The sequence below is a fragment of the Symphalangus syndactylus genome, chromosome 1, assembly GCF_028878055.3.
Source record: "Symphalangus syndactylus isolate Jambi chromosome 1, NHGRI_mSymSyn1-v2.1_pri, whole genome shotgun sequence".
Taxonomy (NCBI): domain Eukaryota; kingdom Metazoa; phylum Chordata; class Mammalia; order Primates; family Hylobatidae; genus Symphalangus; species Symphalangus syndactylus.
In genome coordinates, this window is record NC_072423.2 from 89,781,669 (window position 1) to 89,805,640 (window position 23,972).

The following is a 23,972-nucleotide window of genomic DNA, read 5'->3' on the forward strand; positions in this document are numbered from 1 at the left end:
ACTTACTCGGGAGGCTGAGGTGGGAAGATTGCTTTAGCATGGGAAGTCAAGGCTACAGTGAGCCATGATTGCACCACTGCACCCCAGCCTGGACAACAAAATGAGGTCCCATCAGTAAGAAAAGAGGAGAGGAGAGAGGAGGGATAGGGGGAGGGGGAGGGAGAGGAGTGGAGAAAGGGAGGAGGAGAGGAGAGGAGAAGACAGGGGAGGGGAGGGAGGGGAGGGGAAGGGCAGGAGAGGAGAGAGGAAGGAAGAAGGAGGGAGGGAGTGAGGGAAGGAAGGGAGGGAGGGAGGGAAGACAGACGGAGGAAGGAAGCAAGGAATGAAAGAAGGAAGGAATGAGGAAGGGAGGAAGGGAAGGTAGGAGGGAAGAGAGAGAGGAAGGAAGGAAGGAAGAGAGAAAAAGAGAAGTGAGAGGCAGAAGGAAAGAGAGAGAGAAAGAGAAGAAAGAAACAAGAAAGAAAGAAAAAGAAAGAGAGAAAGGAGGGGGGGAGGGAACTTGGCTGCTGTGCTTTCATGTTGCACATAGGAAGAGTTTGATAAAGGGTGCTGGTGGTTGTCTGCATGCCTCTGATTTCACACTGCAGCATCCACCTTTGATGCCAGAGCAAGAGACATTTAAAGATGGTCATGACCAGGTGCAGTGGCTCATCCCTGTAATCCCAGCATTTTGGGAGGCCAAGGTGGGAGGATCGCTTGAGCCTAGGAATTTGAGACCAGCCTGGCCAACACAGCAAGACCCAGCCTCTACAAAAAAAAAAAAAATTAGCCAAGTGTAATGGCATGAGCCTGTGGTCTCAGCTACCTGGGAGACTGAGATGGGAGGGTCGCTTGAGCCCAGGAATTCGAGGCTGCAATGAGCTATGACTGCACCACTATACTCCAGCCTGGGCAACAGAGCAAGACACTGTCTCTAAAATAAAAAATAAAGATGGTCAGAGGGTGGCAGTGAGGGCTGGTAGACAGAGCCCTGACTTTGGGCTCAGACAGACCTCAAATCCCAGCTCTGCCACCTCCCAGCCTCTGTCTTTTCATCTGCAGAATAGAGGCAGTAAAGCTGACCCCGAAGAGCTGCTGGAGCCTCAGTGAGGAAAGAGATGAGAAGCACCAACCCTGGGCCTGGCACTTAGTAGATGCTCCTAATCAGCATTTTCTTTTTTTTTTTTTTTTTTTAAGACAGAGTCTCGCTCTGTCGCCCAGGCTGGAGTGCAGTGGTACGATCTTGGCTCACTGCAACGTCAGCATCTGGCAGGGCAGGCACACAGTAGGTGCTTAGTAACTATTCTTGCAGGAGTGAATTTGCCCAAAGCCAAATACTTTTAACAAGCTGAGTTTGGTAATGAGCCTTCTTTCTCCCAAATGTGGAGACCTTTATTGTGCTGGCAAATATTTTGCCTGGAGAGAAAAACAGCCTCCCTGGTGGGAAGTTTCTGAGGGAGTTTAATCCCCTCCCCTTCCTAAACAGAGAGACCCTGTGTGCCTGCTGGCTGTCTGCTGTGGAGCAGAAGCCTCCCTTACTCCACCAACCTTCGTGTTTTACACTTCCCTCCCCCTTTTAAATTCTGCAGCTTCTAACCAAATTCCACAACCTGAGAATGTTCCCTTCCACTCAACAAGCTCACCTTTAACATCCGGTCTTTTCCCCTTCCTCTAAAACCCCCAAAGGTTAAGAAAACACCCACGAGGCTTTGAGGATCTTGTGACGCTTACCAGACAGACACAGACAGTGCAGTTCTCGTTGGGAGGTGAAAACACATCCCCTTCAGCTCGGACGACACCACTGTGAAAACAGCCTTTGAAAGACAAATAGGAGGTAGAGGCATCAGACCTCTTCAAAGAAGAGGAAGCTTGAGGTCTCGCTGCTTCTCCAGGCTTAATGTACCTGGAACATTCTCTCACTGCCCTAGGTGTCCCAGGAGTGGTAGATTCAGGGTACTCTGACTGTGTGGTCCTGCAAGGATCAGCCGTGGTGGCCCCAGAAGGGTCCATTCATGTCTCACAAACCCACAACTGTCTGGAGGACACAACATTTTCTTCCCAGAGGGCAGGAAAGGCAGCCTGGTTTCAAAACCTGAGGCCAGGTGCAGTGGCTCACACCTGTAACCCCAGCACTTTGGGAGGCCAAGGTGGGCAGATCACAAGGTCAGGAGTTTGAGACCAGCCTGGCCAACATAGTGAAACCCCGTCTCTACTGAAAATACAAAAACTAGCTGTGCGTGGTAGCGCGTGCCTGTAATCCCAGCTACTCAGGAGACTGAAGCAGGAGAATCGCTTGAACCCGGGAGGCAGACGTTGCAGTGAGCTGAGATTGCGCCATTGCACTCCAGCCTGGGTGACAGAGCGAGACTCCGTCTTAAAAAAAAAAAAACTGGCCCTCCAGCTCCGTTAACCAGCGTGGCCCTGGACATGTCACTTCACCTCTCTAGTACCCAGCTTGTCTTCACTGCAAAATGAAAACACCACCATGTACCCTGCAGGGATCTTGGAAGGATCCAAAACCTGGGCAATAAAGTACCCAATACTTCGCACTCAGGACTTAGCATGTAGCGGGGACATAGCCCACAACAGTCATTAAGAAAATCAAGCCAGGCCCAGCGGCTCATGCCTGTCATCCCAACACTTTGGGAAGCCGAGGCGGGCAGATCACTTGAGGTCAGGAGTTCAAGACCAGCCTGGCCAACATGACAAAACCATGTCGCTAATAAAAAAAGTACAAAAATTAGCCAGGCTTGGTGGTGGGTGGCTATAATCCCAGCTACTCGGGAAGATTGCTTAAACCCTAGAGGCAGAGGCTGCAGTGAGCCGAGATCACACCACTGCACTCCAGCCTGGGCGACAGAGCAAGACTCCATCTCAAAAAACAAAAACAAACAAACAAAAAAATAGTGCATTTCCATTTTAACCCTTAGGAAGACTTTTTAACTACTGCTCAATCTCCAGCAACCTCTGTGTTATATCACCAAGACCATCAGACAAAGAATCCCCTCCCAGACCAACTGAATGAGAATCTGCTTTTTTTCTTTTTTTGTTAGCCAAGGTCTCACTCTGTTGCCCAGGCTGGAGTGCAGTGGCACAATCATGGCTCACTGCAGCCTCGACCTTCTGAGCTCAGGTGATCGTCCCTCCTCAGTCTCCCAGGCAGGTAGGATTACACGTACACGCCACCATACCTGGCTAACTTTTTGTATTTTTTGTAGACACGGGTCCTCCCTATAAACATGGGGCTAGTCTCCAACTCCTGGGCTCAAGTGATCCGCCCACCTCAGCCTCCCAAAGTGCTGGGATTACAGGCTTGAGCCAGCATGCCCAGCCAAGAATCTGCATTTTAATAAGAATCCCCTTGATTCAACTGCAGAGCAAGTTTCGAGAAGCTCTGTGAAGGATCTGTGAAGAATTTGGGTCCCTATCCTTCCAGCAATGGGAAGCAAATGAAAAACCATCAGCAGATGGCGGGGGCGAGTCAAAAAGGGGACAGAATTTAGAAACAACTATTCCTCCGCCTGTAGGAGGGGAACTGGGCAGGAGAAGGGGACTGCACAGTGGATTTAAAGAGGCTCGATGAATGACTGAATAAATGAATGAGCGAATGAAGCTGAAAACAGATGCCCAGAAGATGAAAAGTACCCCTTGAGGCATATTACAGAATAAACAAGTGGATCTCAAAATGTGGTCCCTAGACCAGCCATGTCAGTATCACCTGGGAACCTGTTCAAAACGCACATGTTCTGGCCCTATCCCAGACCTACTGCATCAGAAGCTCTGGGGGCAGCCCCAAGGGAAATGTGGCTCAGTAAGCCTTCCAGGAGATTCTAACGTACGCTAACGTTAAAGAACAGCCTTTTGGCTGCAGGAGGGTGCAGAGAAAGGAAGAGGCAGGACTATGTCCTTCCCTGGCACCAGCTCTCACCTGTGCACGATGGGCAGCACCCCCTATCTTTGGAGGGAATTGGGTGGGAACAAGCAGCTTCACACCTCACCTTTTCACAGGTCACCTTCCCATCCTAGAAGCACAAGCAGGAGTTAGAGCCACCACAGGGACCCAGACCAAGGAAGCTCCGGGGACCCCTAGTACCCACCTCGCACCAGCACTGGGAACACCCAGGCTCTGTCCAGCGACTCCCTGATTCATGCATGGCTCCCAGGTGCCAGCAAGGAGAGGGCCCTGCTGCCAGCCAGGGGGCCTCAGGGCCCCTGGGTGAGGAAGGGGTCCCCATCACCTCCCCCTGAAGGAGTGAGGGGGGTCTGAGGTTCCCCAGCAGGGAGGCAGTAGGCACTGGGGTGGCCATCAGGGTGGACAGCAGCCACACAGGGGCAGAAGGGGAGGATGTGGGTAGTCGTGGGGTGGGAGATGGCAGGCGGGTGGTCCTGACTCCAGCTGGGGGCCCTGGAGCTCCAGAAGGAGGGCTATGTCCTGGGGACAGGGCAGGCCGGCCGGCCTCAGGAAGCAACAGGAGCATCTTGGAGGGGTGTTGCCGGGGCTGCAGGATGGCAGATGGGGCCAGCACGGCTTTCGGGAAAGCTGAAACAGAGGAACGGAGGTCTCTTGGGGTGGACAGCAGAGACAGGAGGCAGGGTTTAGAAAGACCTGGACTCAGCTCCACCACCACAAGTCCCTGTTCACCCCCCGTGGTCTGCGCAACATTCTACTATGTTTATGGGCACACTGTTGCCGTGCGGTAGGGCAAACTACGGAAATGGCTGTCCCTGTAGCCCAGGATACTCGGACTCCTTTTGGGTTTTATCCTTTTATCATTTGGGAAAAAAACAGAAGGGCTGGGGAAACAGTGAAAAGAAGAAAGAAGAATGGATAAAGAAGTGGAAAAAGAAAGCGAGGAAGAAAGTGGAGTGTTGAAAGTAACAAGATGAACTGAAAACAAGGGCAGATGGAAAGGGAGCCTAGCGCCTGGTGGGCGGGGCCGGGGTAGGGCGGGGCCAGGCGCTGAGAGGGCGTGGCTGGGCGCCGGAGGGCGTGAACAGGGAGGGTCCAGGCTCTGGGGGGCGTAGCCGGGGCAGGCACTGAGAGGGCGTGGCCAGCCGCTGGGAGGGCGGGGCCTGGCGCTCACCTTCACAGGACACGCGGTCAGCTCGGAGCCTGAAGCCAGGTCGGCATGTGCATAGGAAGCTGCCCACGGTGTTGTGGCAGGAATGGTGACAGACTCGCCTCTCCAATGGCCTCCGACACTCGTTTACATCTGTGGGAGAGCCTCGCTGCGGACAGCTGCTTTGTTTGGGCTACCGAGCCCTTCTTCCGCCCATCCCTTAGCTCAAAAGACTTGGGGAGTTTCCCTGCCATGTTCTTACAGGGTCCATCCCTGCCCCAAGGTGCAAGATGTGACTCAGACAGCTGGGAGCGGGGCTGAAATCTAGTGCTAGTATTGTTGATAGGTTCACACATCGAGCAGGCATTTAATGCGAGTATCAGAGACTCAGCCCCAGCACTATGCATTGGTTAATTAATTGCTGCCTGGTAGGGGTAAGCCCCTCTGAGAAGCTCATCTCCAAACCTTCCACCCTCCCGTTTTTCTTTCCCAATAAAGTCTCAAAACTCACTGAGCTGCTCAAGGTAGGCTTCAGGACAAATACCTAACTCCACTAGAACAAGGTCTTTTTTCAGGCCCATGAGACCCCACCTTCAACCCATGAGCCAAGCTCAAACCAAACATGCCAATCCCTTTCTGGAAATTTCTGCTAATGGGCTGAGAAAACAGGGTCTCCTTCTAAATCAGAGGAACCAAGACATAACGTGCTTTATTTACCAAGGGGAGCAAAGGCAGCCAAGAAAATGGGTGAGCAGAGAGGAATCCTTGGGGTGTATCTGGGAGAGGAGTGGAAGAGAAACATAACAGGATGAAAGTGGCAAATGGCCAGGAAAGTCCAAGACAGGGTCTTCATGCACAGCCACGCCAACCCCAGGGACAGGCAGGCTCTGAGCAAAGGCTCAAGCCCCTTCAGGCTCCAGAGGACCAGAAAGTCTAATTGTTAACCTTCCCGGGTCCCTGGGCTCCCTGTCCATCTTCTTGATTGGCAGCCTAAGTGTGCAGACCACAGGGTCATCCCCACCTTACCTACACAGGAGTGCCGGTTGCCATGAAGGTGGAAGCCAGTTCGACAGGAACACTTGTAGCTGCCAATGCTGTTTTTACATCTCTGCTGACAGGGAGTCCCTAGGCATTCGTCAGTGTCTGGCAGGAAAAGGGACAAGACTGGGGTTCATTTCCCCAACAGAACTTTGGAAATATGTGGTCCCCTCTTCCTCCCTCATCTCCATCTCCTATCCACACAGGGCTGTGGGGAACCACCTTAGCTGCCCCTCTTCTGCACTGCCCACATCCAGTCCTAAATACTCTCTGGACCAGCCCACATCTCTCATCCTCACTGCTACCCCTTAGCCCGGCCACATTCATCTCTAGTCTGGAGAATAGCCAGAGCCTCCAGGGTGTCTCTCTATCTCTACCTAGGTTCCTTCAAGCCATCCTCTGCACAGCCTCCAGGAAGTTCTGACCAAAGGGCATTTCTAATCAGGGCCCTCCTGCTCAAAACCTCTCCGCTGCTCCCACAGGCCACAGACCTCATCTTAGGGTAAGACACCAATGCCACCCCATAGCTGACGACGCCTTTGAACACAGTCCTGGTTGCCTTGCCCACCTCCTTCCTTGACCCTGACCTTCACTCTGACTTAAATTCTTTTTTTTGTTGTCGTTGTTGTTTTTTGAGACAGAGTTTCGCTCTTTTTGCCCAGGCTGGAGTCCAATGGCGCGATCTCAGCTCACTGTGGTCTCCATTCCCTGGGTTCAAGCAGTTCTCTTGCCTCAGCTTCCCAAGTAGTTGGGATTACAGGCATGCACCACCATGCCTGGGTAATTTTGTATTTTTAGTAGAGATGGGGTTTCACCATGTTGGTCAGGCTGGTCTCAAACTCCTGACTTCAGGTGATCCACCCACCTTGGCCTCCCAAAGTGCTGGGATTATAGGCATGAGCCACGCACCTGGCCACTGACTTAAATTCTTGCCATCTTCCAAATGCACCACGCTCTTTTGGTGCTCCCCTTTTGCCCATGTTCTCTGTTCGCCTGGAATGCCTTTCCCTCTTGTCTGGCTGGAAAACTCCTACCCATACTTCAAAACTCAGCTTCAGTGGAACTTCCTCTGTAAAAGTACCCTAGTGCTGTTTGAAATTATGAAAAACTGGAAATAATCTCCATGTTCATCAATAAGAGAAGAGTTAGTAAACTATAAAATATTTGCACTGCAGAGTCAGCAGTTAAAAGGAACAAGGCAAGTCTATTTACCCTGATGTGGAAAGATCTTCAAGACCAACATTGGGCAGGGGTGAGGGGAACAAGCAAAGGAATGACTAGGTTCAAATCCCAACTCTGGCTGAATGCAGTGGCTCATGCCTGGAATCCCAGCCCTTTGGGGGCCAAAGGGGGAAGGATAGCTTAAGGCCAGGAATTTGAGACAAGCCTGGGCAACACAGCAAGACCCCATCTCTACAAAAAAAGAAAGAAAAAAACCTTAGCTCTAATGTGATCTTAAGCAAGTAACAATTTCCTTAAGCCTCAGTGTTCCTATCAATAAAATGGAGATAAATAATACCAACTTCACTGGGTAATTTTGAGGGCGAAAGGAGAAAATGCATGTAAAGTGCTTAGCCCAGGACCCAGCAACTATCCTATCTCTGTAAGTGCCCATGTATATATGTACACATCATGGGGAGGGGCAGGCAGGGCACATAGCAGACCAATGCCTGAGTGCTATGGACTAAACTCTGTCCCCTCAAAAATCGCGTTGAAGCCCTAACCACCAATGTAATGGCATTTGGAAGATAGGAAGGTAAGATAAGTAGATAAGAAGATAATTAGGGTTACATGAGGTCATGAGGGTGTGCCCTCTTGATGGGATTAGTGTCCTTGTAAGAAGAGACATGAGAGGCCTAGCTGGGTGGCTCATACCTGTAACCCCAGCACTTCAGGAGGCCAAGGCGGGCAGATCATTTGAGGTCAGGAGTTCAAGACCAGCCTGGCCAACATGGTGAAACCCCATCTCTACTAAAAATACAAAAATTAGCCACGCGTGGTGGCACATACCTGTAACCCTAGCTACTTGGGAGAGTTGGAGAATCGCTTGAACCCAGGAGGCGGGGATTGCAGTGAACCGAGATTGCAACAATGCACTCCTGGGCAACAGGAGTGTCCTCTGTCCTCCTCCATGTCGAAAAAAAAAAAAAAGAAGAAGAAGAGATACCAGAGAGCTCTCTCTCCAAGTGAGGACACAGCAAGAAGACTGCTTTCTGAAAGCCAGGAAGAGCCCTCACCAGAAACTGAATTAGCCAGTGCCTTAATCTTGGACTTTGCAGCCTCCAGAACTATGAGAATCAATGTCGGTGGTATAAGCCCCCAGCCTGTGGAATTTTATGATGGCCGCCCAAGCAGACTAAGATGCACAGGCTATTCTCCAGGGAGAGCAGAGGGCAGCAGTGGGAAAGAGGGCCTGGGCTAGCACCATGGCTTTTAAATTTTTTCTTATAATTTATGAAAATGTCAAACATAAAGAAAATAATAATGTAGGATTCAGGATTCAGGGGTAGTTCACAATTATCGGCCTTGTGAGATTCTTTCCATAATGTGTAAATAAAAGGCATTTTAAAAGAATGAGTAGTAATTGTAAGATCTCTCATCCTGCAAACTGAAGAGGTAGGATTCCTTCTCTTCCCTGGGTTTTCCCAACACTTATCCCTCATCCTAACCTTGTTCTTCTGCTCCCCATCAGACTTGGGGGAGCCTACTCCCCAGGGTAGCTCCGGAGCCTGTGCCAGCACTGGGGCAGGTGAAACAGATGAATGAAGTCAGTGAATGACCCCATCCCAGTATGCCCCTCCCATGGCTCCTCTGGACTCACAGCCTGAGTCTCTCCCAGCCCTCCCTCATCTCAGTGGCCTCCTTCCCCAGGTTGGTCTGCCCACTCTGCCCTGGCTCTCCTCACGGCCTCTCCTCCATCACCATCCCTTTATCCTGCAACAGCAGCAGCAGGTACTTTGTTTTCTGAGATGAAGTCTCACTCTGTCGTCCAGGCTGGAGTGCAGTGGTGCAATTTCGGCTCACTGCAACCTCCGCCTACTGGGTTCAAGCAGTTTTCCTGCCTCAGCCTCCCGAGTAGCTGGGATTATAGGCGCTCGCCACCACGCCTGGCTAATTTTTGTATTTTTAGTAGAGACGAGGTTTCACCATGTTGGCCAGGCTGGTCTCCAACTCCTGACCTCAGGTGATCCTCCCGCCTTGACCTCCCAAAGTGCAAGGATTACAGATGTGAGCCATCCCACCAGGCCAGCAGCAGTCGGTTCTAACTGTTAGATGTGCTGGGATTCAAACTCTGACTCCACCTCTTACTAATGACTTGGCCTTGGGCAAGCCTCAGTCTCCACATCAGTCAAACAGGAACCATAACAGCATCTCCCTCAGAAGCCAGTGGTGAAGGTTCAATGCAGTGGCGCACAGAGCACACTGCACTGGGCATGGCAGGGCTGAGTGTTCAATGTGGCATCCCCATTACACCTCCCAGAGCAGCCGTTCCTTCTCTGCAGCTCACCTTGGCAGCTGTGGCGGTCGGCAGACAGCTGCATGCCTGGCCCACACTCACACACAAACCCACCTTCTGTGTTCACACAGTGGCCCTCGCAAGAGGAGCTTACACATTCGTCAATGTCTGGAAAGAGAGAAAGCACATGTTTACACAGTGGTCCTTGCAAGAGGAACTTACACATTTGTCAGTGTCTGGGAAGAAAGCACCCTTGCAGGCCGGGCGCCGTGGCTCACGCCTGTAATCCCAGCACTTTGGGAGGCCAAGGCAGGTGGATCACCAGAGGTCAGGAGTTCTAGACCAGCCTGACCAACATGGAGAAACCTCGTCTCTACTAAAAATACAAAATTAGCCAGGCATGGTGGTGCATGCCTGTAATCCCAGCTACTCGGGAGACTGAGGCAGGAGAATCGCTTGAACCCAGGAGGCGGAGGTTGCGGTGAGCCAAGATTGCACCATTGCACTCCAGCCTGGGCGACAAGAGTGAAACTCCGTTTCAAGAAAAAAAGGAAAAAAAGAAAAGAAAGCCCCCTTGCACGGCCCTCTCTGAACATGACTGTGACTCAGGAACAAATCAAGCCCACAAGGACCCTGAGCCCACACCAAGCCTGCCCTCAGCAGCGTGGAATCCCCACCTGCACCCCAGGAAGAAAGAGCAGACACCAGGAAGGTCACTGGCTATGAGGAAACCCCAGGAAGGAAGAGGCCAAGGGACTGAGGCCGACTTTAACCCATGAAGATCAGATGACGAGAGAAGACTTGGCTGAGACCAAACTGTTTCCAATGGCCCTGCCTGCAGGGCAACCCCAAAGGGCCCTCAAAAAGGCAGAGGGCAGTGGACAGGGAGATTGATTAAATAATCAACAGAGTCATTCTCTTAAAGAAAGGTTCATTGAGCACCAACTGCATGCAGCAGACCCAGAGGGGGGCTGTTGAGGACGCAAATGTGACTAAGACACAGGGCTGACTCCAGATGTTCACAGTCTGATAACACAGGAGCCAAGACACACACCCAGGGGAGACCAGTGCCTGCTGGGGTGATATATGCCCCACCAGGGACAGACTGGCCCCAGCAGGCATGCCCTGGAAGAGCGACTGGCTGAGAGGACCAGGAGTATTGGGGGAAGGACTGCCCAGGTGGAGAAAGGGTCTGAGGTGCTTCCAGGCAGCAGCTGGGCTCCTTGCGAACTGTACTGAGGCCCAGACTAGCTGAAGCTTGGGTTCCTTTTGAGGCAGCAGGAGACAGGACTGAAGATATGGATTAAGAGGAGACTAAGGCCAGGAGCAGTGGCTCACGCCTGTAATCCCAGCACTCTGGGAGGCCAAGGTGGGCAGATCACGAGGTCAGGAGATTCAGACTATCCTGGCCAACATGGTGAAACCCCGTCTTTACTAAAAATACAAAAATTGGCCGGGCGTAGTGGCTCACGCCTGTAATCCCAGCACTTTGGGAGGCCGAGGCGGGCGGATCACGAGGTCAGGAGATTGAGACCATCCTGGCTAACACAGTGAAACCCCGTCTCTACTAAAAATACAAAAAAAAATTAGCTGGGCGTGGTGGCGGGCACCTGTAGTCCCAGCTACTCGGGAGGCTGAGGCAGGAGAATGGCGTGAACCTGGAAGGCAGAGCTTGCAGTGAGCCGAGATAGTGCCATTGCACTCCAGCCTGGGCGACAGAGTGAGACTCCGCCTCAAAAAAAAAAAAATACAAAAATTAGCTGGGCGTGGTGGCACGTGCCTGTAATCCCAGCTACTTGGGAGGCTGAGGCACAAGAATCGCTGAACCAGGAAATTAGAGGTTGCAGTGAGCCGAGATCGCACCACTGCACTCCAGCCTAGCGAAAGAGCAAGACTGTTTAAAAAAAAAAAAAAAAAAAAAGATGAGACTAAATTGTGGCGACTAAATCCAAGGAAGGTGAGCCTAGTGAGATGTTCTGATCTGAGGGATGATAGGAGCTGGGAGACAGATCTCCCCAAATCATGCTTCATGCCTTCCCTTCCCTGCCAAAGATCCTCGGCAGCCTCTGAGGACCTACGGGCTCAGCTCAGTCTACTCAGTCTGCACTCACTGTGTAGTGAGTCTCGCCACTGTGGCCCCCAAGCCCATGGGACACCCCCACTCTCCTTATCCCCTACTTAGCCTTCTACCCAGCAGCTACCCACTCTTCCCAACAGCTGGACCATCAAGACCATGCTCAACACTGCTAAGAAGCCCACCCTGACTAACCCCATTCCACTGGGATGTCTCGTGGCTACGGTCAGTGCCACCCTGTCCTGCAAGTGCTTTGACATTGTTCTCTGGCTTTTCCTTGGTTCCGTTTGCCTCTGCAATGAGAAGTACGTGCAGAAATTGTCCCAAGGTGAAAGGCATTCAGGAGCAGATCAATTGCTTCCATTGGTTTTCGTATCTGGAGGAGATGCTGCAACAAGCAACGAGCTCCAAGACACCTTTATTGAGACCCTTGGACCCAATAGCGTCCTTTTGGGAAATAATCAGATAAGCCGACAAGAAGCCTCTTTATGGCAGCATTTTTTTTTTTTTTTTTTTTTTTTTTTTTTGAGACGGAGTCTCGCTCTGTCACTCAGGCTGGAGTACAGTGGCGTGAACTCGGCTCAGTGCAACCTCCGCCTCCCGGGTTCAAGCAATTCTCCTGCCTCAGCCTCCTGAGTAGCTGGGATTACAGGCACCCGCCACCATGCCCAGCTAATTTTTGTATTTTTAGTAGAGATGGGGTTTCACCATGTTGGTCATGGCTGGTCTAGAACCCCTGACCTCGTGATCCACCCACCTCGGCCTCCCAAAGTACTGAGATTACAGCCGTGAGCCACCGTGTCCGGCCCTATGGCAGCATTATTTATAGCGGTAAAACACTGCAAACCTCTTAAGTAAGAGACAACAGACAGTTATTTCAATTGCAGCAGCCACATATGTAACTGCTAAAACAACATTTTTTTTTTTTTTTTTTTGAGACAGAGTCTTGCTCTGTTGCTAGGCTGGAGTGCAGTGGTATGATCTCGGCTCACTGCAACCTCCACCTCTTGGGTTCATGCAATTCTCCTGCCTCAGCCTCCTGAGTAGCTGGGATTACAGGCATGCACCACCACACCAGCTAGTTTTTGTGTTTTTAGTAGAGACAGGGTTTCACCATGTTAGCCAGGCTGGTCTTGAACTCCTGAACTCAAGTAATCCACCCACCTTGGCCTCCCAAATTGCTGGGATTATAGGCGTGAGCCACCAAGCCTAGCGAAAAAAAAAAGTTATATTGCAAGGAATTGTTAGTGATGCCTACAACATAAAATTAGATGGGAAAATTAATAAAAACTACAGATAAGATACAATCCCAATTTTATAAAGCATACATATATGCTGCATGCTTAACATACATATACACACACGTACACACACTCACAAACACAGACACACCCAGGGAAAAGGGCAGGAAAAAAACCTTCATTTTAGTAACAAATATCTCCGGGTGGGGACTTTCAGAGAATGCTTATTTTCATCTTTCTCCTCTTACTTTCCAAATGTTCTACAATGCACTATCTTTTGCTTTTCTATTCAGGGGGAGAAATATTATTTTTACGAAGTTAAAACTCCAAAAAGGCTTTTGTTGCTCTGGAAAGACTGGCAAGAAACTGGTCACAGTGGCTGTTTCTGGGGAAGGTAACAGATTTTGTCCGTAGAAATGTTTTAAAAATCACAAGCAAATAATGCATTCACAAAATAGTTATTGAGTTTAGCTTCTCTCATCTTTCAAATGTCATTTTCCCAAAAAGCCTCCCCTGGCCAACCCTCCCGACTCCGGGTTCCATGCCCCTCTGTGGGCCCTGGCACCTTGCCCTTCCCAGTTAAGGTCCCCATGACAATTGAGCTGTTCTTGTCCTGTTACTTGTCTTCCTTCCTCATATTCAGAAACTCCCTAACAGGTGGCTGGGTGCAGTGGCTCATGCCTGTAATCCTAACACTTTGGGAGTCCGAGGTGGGTGGATCACCTGAAGTCAGGAGTTCGAGACCACCCTGGCCAACATGGCAAAACCCTGTCTCCACTGAAAATATAAAAATTAGCTGGATATGGTGGCACGCACCTGTAATCCCAGCTACTCAGGAAGCTGAGGCAGAAGAATCGTTTGAACCCAGAAGGTGGAGGCTGCAGTGAGCTGAGACCATGCTACTTCACTCCAGCCTGGGCAAAAGAGTGAAACTTCGTCTCAAAAAAAAAAAAAAAAATCCCTAACAGGGACCAACTGTGGCTCCCACAACCCCAGTCCCTAGCTCAGTTCCTGCCCCTAAGAAGTGCTCAATAAATATTTGTAAAATAACAGAAGCGACATATTTCTTTTGTTCTCGTGTCTCTCTGCCCACTCTCAAACATCAGAGCCTATCTTGGCTCAGCTTGGCTCTTGCAATACACTGGAAACCATCCTGGCAGGATGGGGAGGAGATATAATTCCCGCTGTCCCCCTCCCCCACCACTCCCAGGCGTCTCACCTGTACACCTGATGCCAACAGCTGTCTCCGTCATCGAGAAGCCCACGGGGCACACTCGGGCCACCTCCTGACAGCCGCCATGGTTGCAGGTAAGGTCACAGCCGTACTCCCCACATGGTCCGTGGGTTTCTAGAGCAGGCATCGCACCAGTGAGCATGTACCCTGTGGCAGTCCCAGCCATCCCCACCTCACCAGGGTCCTCCTGAATTCCTTTGGGAGGGTAGCTCTGAAGGCAAACAGGCCTGGGTTTAAATCCAGCTCTGCCATTTACCAGCTGTGTGACCCCGGGCAAGACAATAACTTCTGTGTCTCAGTTTCTTCATCTATAAAATGGGCACAAAATGTCTACCTAATAGAGTTGTCTGAAGCTGAGATGCCAGGACACATCTCAAGTGCCCACTGCCCAGCACATAACCTCAATGCTTATTCATCTGTTCCCATCAGCCACTGTCCATCCCCAGTTACCTGGGCAGGTAGCCCCTTGCTCTCCATCCTGGCAGGAGCAGACGTTGGGAGCAATGCAGATGCCACTCCCACAGCCAAAGGAGCAGAGGGCTGAGAGGAGAAGTGCAGGTGAGAGATGAGGGACTGGGGCCCCCCGTCTGCCCCTTGGACCAGGGACTGAGGGCTGGCAACACACACTGCTGGAGGAGAAGACTTGGGGCACAGGGACAAGCACTTACGCAGGGTGCAGTGCCCACCACCCATAGAGGGCGCCCAGCCAGGGCAGCAGCCACTCCCGAACCCAGAGAGGCAGACGTGGGGGCCCAGCCGGCGTCTGCAAGAGAAGAGAGAGCACTTTCCTCATTCTGTACTGGGGGAGACATTGGTCAACAGGAAAGTCTCCCAGCCAGTGTGTAAGTCAATCAACAAACAATTCTCGAGAACTGTCCGGAGGGGCAATGGGAAGTTTCCAAAGAAAAATGACCCAGACAGTCTTCTCCTGGAGGCAAGACAGAGACAAAAGTGTGAGACAATAGATACTGGCCTCCTGCAGATATCTGCCACATGAACACACAGCAGAGTGGCCAGGAGAGGGGCCTCAGAGGTGAAGAAAGGCTGTGCAATAGATGAGGAGCCCCAGGGGTGGCTGCCTCAGGACCTTTGCACTTGCAGTTCCTGCTATAAGAAAGGTTCTTATGGCTGAGTGTGATGGCTCAACGCCTGTAATCCCAGCACTTTGGGAAGCCAAAGCAGACTGATCATTTTGAGCCCAGGAGTTTGAGACCAGCCTGGGCAACATGGTGAAACCTCGTTTCTAATAAAAACACAAAAACTAGCTGGGCATGGTGACACACACCTGTAGGGTCAGCTACTTGGGAGGCTGAGGTGGGAGAATGTCTTGAGCCTGTGAGGCAGAGGTTGCAGCGAGCCAAGTTGGCGCCACTGCCCTCCAGCCTAAGTGACAGAGCCAGACCGTCTCAAAACATAAAAAAAAAAAAAAAGAAAGATTCTTCCTCAGACACACACTGGACTTCCTCTCTCCCTTCACCCAGATCTCTGCCCATGGCACCTTCTCAGGGAGGCCTTCCTTGTCCACCCTTACCTTGCTTTATTCTCCACAACATTTACTTCCTGCGACATTAGTTTTTAATTTATTAGTTCACTGTCTCCCCTACAACTCCCTGATGACAAGGGTTTCTTATCTATTTACCCCAGCACCTACAGCAGTGCCTGGCATATAGTAGGTGCTCAACAAATGGCTGTTGAGGGAAAGGTTGAGAAGGGCAATGGCATAGGTGACATCTCTGGGGTGGGTGTGGGGTCATGAGTGAGCTGCCCAAAACTGGAGGCAGTGGGTCTGTTCAACCAGGAATGAGGTCCAGAAAGGGCAGGAAGCCAGATGCATCCAACTGGTGCTGGGTGCTGAGTAAGGCGTGACCATACAGCCATAAACAAGCTACTGCCCCCACCTTCAAGGAAAGTAGGGCAGACCAGGAGCCAGGTGATAACAACATAGAGTGACAAATGCCACAGTGGGATAGGCTGTGGAGCCCTGAGGAGGGTCAGGGGGGTTCCTGGAAGGGCAGCATCTAGGCTGAGGTGAGAGAGAAAACTTTGGGAGACCAAGGCAGGTGGATAACTTGAGGTCGGGAGTTTGAGACCAGCCTGGTCAACATGGCAAAACCCCTATTCCACTAAAAAAAAAAATACAGGCCGGGCGCGGTGACTCACTCTTGTAATCCCAGCACTTTGGGAGGCCGAGGCAGGCGGATCATCCGAGGTTGGGAGTTTGAGACCAGCCTGACCAACATGGAGAAACCCCGTCTCTACTAAAAATGCAAAATTAGCCGGGCATGGTGGCGCATGCCTGTAATCCCAGCTACTTGGGAGGCTGAGGCAGGAGAATTGCTTGAACCTGGGAGGCAGAGGTTGCGGTGAGCTGAGATCACGCCACTGCACTCCAGCCTGGGCAACAAGAGCAAAACTCCATCTCAAAAAAAAAAAAATACAAAAATTAGCCAGGTATGGTGGCATGTGCCTGTTGTCCCAGCTGCTCGAGAGGCTGAGGCATGAGAATCGCTTGAACCCAGAAGGCAGAGGCTGCAGTGAGCCGAGATCGCGCCACTGTACTCCAGCCTGGGTGACAGAGTAAGATTCTGTCTCAAAAAAAAAAAAAAAAAAGTAGGGCAGCCAGCAAAATAAGAGGAAGGGAGAGGGTGTTCCAGCAGGGGAAACAGCACAACTGCAGGCCTGGAGGGGGACAGAGAGGACAACTGCAACCAGCTCCAATCATGGACTGGACAGAGGGTGATGAAATCCAGCCTGGTTTGAGCTTCCAACCCCACCGCAACAGAAAAGGGACAAGAAACCCCTTCCCAACGGTGTTCCACCAATGTTCAGAGCGGAGGGAAGATGATTCTGCGAGGCAGGCACTTTGTAAAGCACCCACTCTGAGCTGGGCACTGCACCAGGCACTGGGGACATGGGACTTGGGACAAGGCAAACTTATCGTGTTCTTGGGGAGAAGAATCTGTGCCAAAATGTGACAAGTATTCCAGAAAGGGAAGCTCAGGGCGCCATGGCAGCACACAAAAGTCTGAGGAAAGCTGTCCCTGGGGCCTTTTTCCCTCTCTGAGGTCATCACAGAAGAAAGGGGGGGCCCTCCTGCTGGCGGGAGCTGGCAGTGAAGTCTCATCCACCCCCTTGCTGGAGTGATTATGGCAGCAGCCTGAGAAGGAGGGGACCGGGCGAATGAGCGGAGCCTTGGGACTCTCAGAAACGGACAGGCAGTGCCACCAAGACAGCAGATAAAAGGGTGCCCAGGGAGGCTGATGGAGTCGAACTTTCAAGTGGGCAGGGCCCGAGCACACGCCAGAGCGCCCTAAGGAGCCTCCTAGGGCTGGTGACAGAGGGACAGGTGGTGGGAGCCTGTGGAACGCCGGGGAGTCGGGGCCGGATCTGAGCAGGAACTGGCGGTAGCTGTGGAACACACGTGTGAGCTACAAGCCTGGCCGGGCCGTCCCCGCTGCGCGCCCCCCGGAGGACGTGGCCGCGGGCCAGGCCGCCCGCTGACACCGTGTTCCCTAGCTCCGAGCATCACGCACACGCGCACAGCCCCACGGCACCCGGGGGAAAGCACGTGCGGAGGGCGGCATCCATCGCGAAAGACAGCGGAGGGGCATGCACCCCACCCCCACCCGCGCACACGCACGGACAGAAAACGAAAAGTGACCCAGAGACCCCGGCTGTTCCAAGGTCCACGAAGTTCGTAGGGCCAAGACCCAGGGAAAGCCCCGCGCGGCAGGGGAGGCCAGGCGCTGCCAGGGCAGAGCCACGGGCATGCTGGGGGGTGAGCCAGCCAGTCCGGAGACCAGATGGCACGTCCTGGGCTCCCCTCTCCAGAGGTCCGCGCTCCAGAGCACATTAGGAGTCACCCAACGCCTGGACCTCCGATCTCCCAGGTCCCAGTCTGGACAGCCCCAGCCAGGGGTGCACGATGAGCACCCGCCCAGAGGCACAAGTTGCTGACTCTTTGTCCCGTCCCCGAGCTGTGCCCGCGCTGATAGCACCCCAGAGGAAGCCCCGACACGCGGCTGCCTGCGGCTCCTGAGCGCCCCTCCGTGCCTCTCGAGTGCACGCCGGTAGCGCTCTCCCGGGCAGGGGGGCGGGGAGGAGCTCGGGGCGCTTACCTCTCGGCCGCGAAGTGCCCGGGCGGCTTCCTCCCCGTGTAGCCTCGGGCTGGGGCCCCCGGCAGCAGGAGCGCGACACAGGCGGCCCGAAGGAGCAGTCCGGCCCACATGACCGGCGGCGGCGGGTCCCCCTGGCTGGGCTCGGCTCCTGCGCCGCGCGCGGGGGAGGGGGCTGCCGGCCCTCGCCCCTCCTCCTGGAGCCGTGGGGAGCGAACCAGCGATCCCTGAAATGGCACGCGGAGCTGAACAGGGGGGCTGGGGACGCCGAGAGGAGGGGCCGAGGGCCGCGAGGGGACGCGGCGGACGACTGTGGGGAGGGTCTCTGGCACCTCGAAGCGAAACACACAAAGGCAACGCTGCCTGCCTGTCGATGCCTCTCGGAGAAGCGCGGAGCCCGGGGCGGGGGCAAAGATCAGGGACCCCTGGGGGCGGGGTTTCGCCCTCGGCCCACACCCCCGGCCCGGGTTTGGGAGTCGGCTTCCTGCGAAGCGCTGACTGAGGGCGTCAGACCGAGGCCCCGGGAGGAAACAGACTTCGGGAACAAGGCTAGCACCGGAGGCTGCGCGCCCCGAGCATGGCCCCTGTCGGTGGGACCCGAGATGCCTTGTTGTCACGAGGTGGGAACCGTGGAAATTCGAACCCACGACGCCAGATCGCTGCGCCGCTGGGCAGTTCTAGGCCTGCCCCCAGCCTGCCAGAAGGTCTGCACCCTAACGCCGGAGTGCGTTGATCTGTCGGTCCAACCGTTCCCTGGCCAGGGGCCCTAGCCACTTTTGAAGCCCTGGGTTCCTCTGGGCACCCAGGGGGCAGATGGCCGGCCTCCTGACTGCTGGTGGCAAGGCGAGGAAGCAGCTGGCACTGTTGGCAGTGGAGAGGCAGAAGCAGATCTGGAAGGCTCCTCTTTGCCCCTTCTGCAGCTGCCCCAGGCTGTGGTCAGAGACTGGGGGGCTGCCTAGGGATTTAGGCAAGGAACGGGTGCGGAAATCAAAATCATCCCGCTGGGAGAAAGCTGAAAGGATAACTGATTTTACCTTCGGCTCCATGCAGTAATCTTTCCCTTAGCCACCCACAATTAGTCAAGATTTTGCTTAAATACTTCCAGGGGTAAGAAACTCACTACCTGTTAAGAAGCGGCCCAATCCAGTTTTGAACCACATTTGTTTTAAAGTGTCTTCACTTTCCAGCTGAACAATCCCAGTTCCTTTGGCCTTCCTGCTACCTCTGCCTTTACTGAGGTGCTTAACATCGGTGGCCACAAATGGACACTGCGTACCAGCGGTGGCCTGGACTCATGCCTCCTTCCTGCAGACACCATACTTTTACTAATGCACCCTAATATTACCTTTTTGGCAACCCCATGATGTTAATTATGACACAATGAGTTTGCAGTAAAGAAAAACCACAGGTGGCCGGGGGCGGTGGCTCACACCTGTAATCCCAGCACTTTGGGAAGCTGAGGTGGGCGGATCACCTGAGGTCAGGAGTTCTAGACCAGCCTAGCCAATATGGTGACACTCCATCTCTACTAAAAATACAAAAATTAGCTGGACGTGGTGGCGGGCGCCTGTAATCCCAGCTACTCAGGTTGAGGCAGGAGAATCACTTGAACTCAGGAGGGAGAGGTTGCAGTGAGCCAAGATTGCACCACTGCACTCCAGCCGGGGTGACAGAGCAAGACTCCGTCTCAAAAAAAAAAAAAAAAAGAAAAAAAGCAGGCATTTTTTGTTGTGCTTTTATGTTATTTAAACACAAACTGCCAAGCGGTCTCCCTACCTGAAGCTGTGTGGCTACATTTTTTTTTTTTTTTGAGATGGAGTCTTGCTCTGTCGCCCAGGCTGGAATGCAGTGGCACGATTTCAGCTCACTGCAACCTCCACCTCCCAGGTTCAAGCAATTCTCCTTCCTCAGCCTCCCGAGTAGCTGGGACTACAGGCGCACACCACCACACCCGGGTAATTTTTGTATTTTTAGTAGAGACGGGGTTTCACCATGTTGGCCAGGCTGGTCTTGAACTCCTGACCTCAAATGATGCACCTGCCTCAGCCTCCCAAAGTGCTGGGATTACAGGCGTGAGCCACCGCACCCGGTTTGTGGCTACATTTTTGCAGACATTCACCTTGAGGCCGTATCTCACCTTGTTTGTTTTGGTCCATTTTCTTGTCAACATATTCTCAACAAGTAGGAGCCAAAATATTCTGTAACATAAGATGAATGCAACTTCCCTCATATCCATTCTGAGTCCCAAGGACCCTCGGAATCCTAAGGCATCTTTCTCTCTTGCCCCAGACATCTGAAGGTTACACTTTCCCCCTCCACTGCCCCTAAACCACCAATGTCAAATAGGGGTTTGACTTGAAAAGAGCTGTTCTAACAGCAAGGGCAAATGAATGCAACAACTGCTCTTTTTTCCTGGCCCTAGGGGAGGTACCCAAATTTTCAACAGGCATACACAAAACAAGTGTCCACATGGCTGCCATATTTCATGCCATCTTCTTTCTCACACTCCAGCACACCTCAGCTACCTCTGTTATTAGCTACATTATGGAGCCCCACCCGCTCCACCTCACCCTGTAAAAACTCACTCTCTGGCAGAGTTTGCTCCACATTGGCCAATGAGCAGCTGGAATAGCTGAGATGCAACTTTGTGCTTGAAGAAAACCCACATTTAACCCTAAGGAATTTAGGATACTTAGTACATAGTAAATTCCTGTTAGTGAATCTCCAAACAACATCCAAACTGCCCTTGGCATTTCTTTCATTTCCCCATAAAGTTTCTGTGACCTTATGATATTCACCTTGCTCCTATCAACATTTGCCTCTTTAGTTTGGTTTTTGTTTTTCTTGTCTTTTTGTTTGGCCCTGAGGCTTCTCAGTTTGGACACAGAGTCTCTAACTTACTATTGTTCAAGACTAGTTCGGGCATATCCCTTGATTGCAGTTCCTGTGTTTCTTCCCACTTCTGTGGCTTGTGGTCTCTCGGTAACAAAAGGGACCCTCCACCGAGGGTGGAGGATCCAAGTTGTTGTTGGCTGCAGAATGACAGCCTCTGGCTTGTGATCCCTCCAAATGGTCATGTGATGAGTCAGTGTTTCTATTATTCTCCCAAAGGTCCCTTCGTGCAGAGGCCTGGAGTGATGCTAGCTCATCAGCGCCTACATGGAATGGAGCTGTTCCAGTTGGCTACAGCCCCGCTCCAAAGACAACCTTTCACCCCTAGAGAGGTGATTAATGGTTTTTAAGAGGGGATGTGGGAGTATGGCAGCAGAACATCAGTTTCCAAAGTTGGAGTTCAATCCCGAGTGAATATACCCAAGAGTGTACGAAACAAAAAAACAGCAAAACATAGCAAGGACTCCACAAGCTTCCAAATTCAAGACAAGTCATTGACAACTTTCTTCTCAATAGCAGGTCTCAGCAGCTGCAGGTCAGACCATGAAGTGCCCCAGAATGATCATCCCACCACATTCTTTCTGATTATGACACCTTATAGTCAGCGCTCCCATCTAGGATTAAATTTTTAAAATAATCACAATGTGGAGACTGTTGCTTGCCTGCCTCATTAAAGCTGGCCTCTGGCAGGGGGGCAGCCCTTTCAAATTCAAAACTATGACTTTTAGAATTCAAATCAGTGTTGGGTTTCCAGTTCAAACTGTGGTTTTTGAGAGGCTGATTATTTTTTGTTAAGACCCTTATCCCCCACCCCCAGAACTCTCAGAAGAGTAAGGGGAAAAAAGGTAATAAAACACAAGGAATTCCTTCAGGGAAGGAAACTTCCTCCAGAAGACCCTCAAACCAGAGATGCTTCTTTGCTCTTTTCCTTTTAAGCTAGAATCTCTCAAAACCACAATTTGAACTTGTAACCACAATTTTCCTGACACTGTATCAAAGGCTGGTCTTAAAGGAGCCACCAATATGCCTAGTATCAACCCTACTACACCGTGGGGACAGAGCAACCTTTCTTCCCACCGGATCACTGAGAGAAACGTGAGCCTAGACACTGGCCCACCGAGCTGAAAAGAAGACAGGCTTTGTTTGCCAGACAGAAGAGTGAATCCCATATGTGCCCTACTCCTGCTGTATTCTCAAACCAAAAGCACCAAAGGTTCACTTGATTAGATCAGAGGAAACAAAATGAGGGTCCAAAGGGCATGTGGCAACAAGCAGCGGGGAGGTACGTGAGGAGCTACTAGGTGGCCTGGGGGCTAGATGACTGGACACTGCACACAGAGCTGGCTATAAAACCAGGAAAGGCAGTCCAGGCAACCCCCAGGCCCAGCAGGTTACCGACAGAGGCAAGTAAGAATCAAATGGTGTCAAGGACAACCAAAAAGACCAGTGAATTTCTAAACCCATCATCCTTGGGATCCCATCAAACAATCACATGATCAAGAAGAGGTATAGATGTCTTCACTTTCACTATTTGAAAAGAGCTGTTCTAACACCAAGGGCAAGTGAATGCAACAACTGCCATAAAGGGAAGGATACTGCCTAAGTTCGCAGTAAATTAGGAATAGTTAACCTGGCCTGGGGTCCTGGATAGCTAGGCAGGGTGAATAAAAGCAAAAACAAATGTACCTTTCTTCTTAGATTCTACTTTATTTGGTAAAACTCAGAAACTAACAATTCACATCCTCCCACCTTCTTCTTTCAGAAGAAGGCAGTTTGCAGAGACAAAAGGGCTGTGGCGTGGGGATCATCCACCATCTCCAGGTTTTACACGCAGGCTGCCCATGGCTTGGCAGTCAGGCCTCTAGGCCCGATGCTCTCAAGAGGCAATAGAAGAAAAGTAAAAGGAAGGTCTCACTTCACAGACAATGAAACCCTCCTAACCCTCTTCCCCACTACCCACAACTCCCTACACTGCCAATCTAAAGATAGAGGACAATGCATGAGTGTGAGATATACACACACACACACACACACACACACACACACACACAGCTTCCTTTCAGCCAAAGAACTGCAAAATCCCTCCCTGGAAGGAGGACAACTGGCAACACCAATCAAGGCTTGGTGGTCTAAGGTGATGGCTGGAATCATGTGAGACTGGTAAAAATCCAAGGAGAAAATGTTTCACCTTCAGCTCATTCCCGGGTCTCTATGAAGCCCGCCCCACTTCCACGTAGGGGAACTGTGGCTCTGGGGGCAGCTGGCTTAGGGAAAGGCCTCCCATGGCCAAGAAGACGATGGTGGAGAGGAGGGGGAGGGCAGCAGGGCAAAGCCTTTGGGGAGGGTCAGAAAAGGGGCCCCCTGCCCTTGGCTAATGGATCCGAGTTAGCTCCTCCACAACCTTGATGAGGTCGTCTGCAGTGGCCTCTCGCTTCATACCGCTGCCATCGTCATACTGCAATGAGAAGATGGGCAGGGCTGTGAGGACCAAGAGGGTGCTCTCCCACAGTTGGGGAAGGGAATGCCCCCAGTGAAGGAGGCACAAGACTCCACCATTGTCATGGCAGAGGAAGGACTCACCAGAAACCCACACCTCCCCCTGGGTGGCACAGGTCAGCAAGGACACCACCTGGTCTATTTCTCCCTCTTCAAGATTCTCCCTCTTCTGCTATCCCCGAGACACCATCTCCAGTGAGCAATATCCCAGACTCCAGAATTGTGGCCATTTCTCCTCCCTACGGGATCCTGACCCTGCCTCCCATCTTTGGGTCTTGCCAAAGATCCCAGACGTGTCTTCATTGCTCAAGGTCGGGGTTAACATGGGTAGAGTTACTAGCACTGCATCTGGTACCTAGTGGATACCCACGAGCCACAACTACAAA

At 52.0% G+C, this 23,972-nt stretch overlaps 2 protein-coding genes across 12 annotated transcripts in view; both read right to left on the reverse strand.

Annotated features, from left to right (window-relative positions):
* VWCE (von Willebrand factor C and EGF domains) overlaps positions 1-18,664 on the reverse strand; it is a 37,703-nt gene extending 19,039 nt beyond the window's left edge. For 3 of the 11 annotated variants that reach the window (XM_063641795.1, XM_063641802.1, XM_055278965.2), the window contains exons 1-10: positions 18,202-18,659; positions 14,752-14,846; positions 14,534-14,623; positions 14,069-14,197; positions 9,586-9,702; positions 6,066-6,182; positions 5,064-5,192; positions 4,077-4,519; positions 3,908-4,001; positions 1,711-1,793 (exon numbers count right to left, since the gene is read on the reverse strand). In XM_063641795.1, coding sequence (XP_063497865.1) covers positions 1,711-1,793; positions 3,908-4,001; positions 4,077-4,519; positions 5,064-5,192; positions 6,066-6,182; positions 9,586-9,702; positions 14,069-14,197; positions 14,534-14,623; positions 14,752-14,846; positions 18,202-18,311 — 1,407 coding nt within the window. In that variant the 5' untranslated portion in view covers positions 18,312-18,659. Of the gene's footprint in view, positions 1-1,710; positions 1,794-3,907; positions 4,002-4,076; positions 4,520-5,063; positions 5,193-6,065; positions 6,183-8,087; positions 8,205-9,585; positions 9,703-14,068; positions 14,392-14,533; positions 14,624-14,751; positions 14,847-17,752; positions 18,158-18,201 lie in introns of those variants that run through there. The other 8 variants (XM_063641798.1, XM_063641796.1, XM_063641797.1 and 5 more) reach the window with 7 other exon arrangements.
* A 4,113-nt stretch (positions 18,665-22,777) lies between these two features.
* DDB1 (damage specific DNA binding protein 1) overlaps positions 22,778-23,972 on the reverse strand; it is a 34,054-nt gene continuing 32,859 nt past the window's right edge. Inside the window, exon 27 of the mRNA XM_055278824.2 lies at positions 22,778-23,545. Within this exon, the coding sequence (XP_055134799.1) occupies positions 23,462-23,545 (84 nt within the window). The 3' untranslated portion in view covers positions 22,778-23,461. The remainder of the gene's footprint in view (positions 23,546-23,972) is intronic.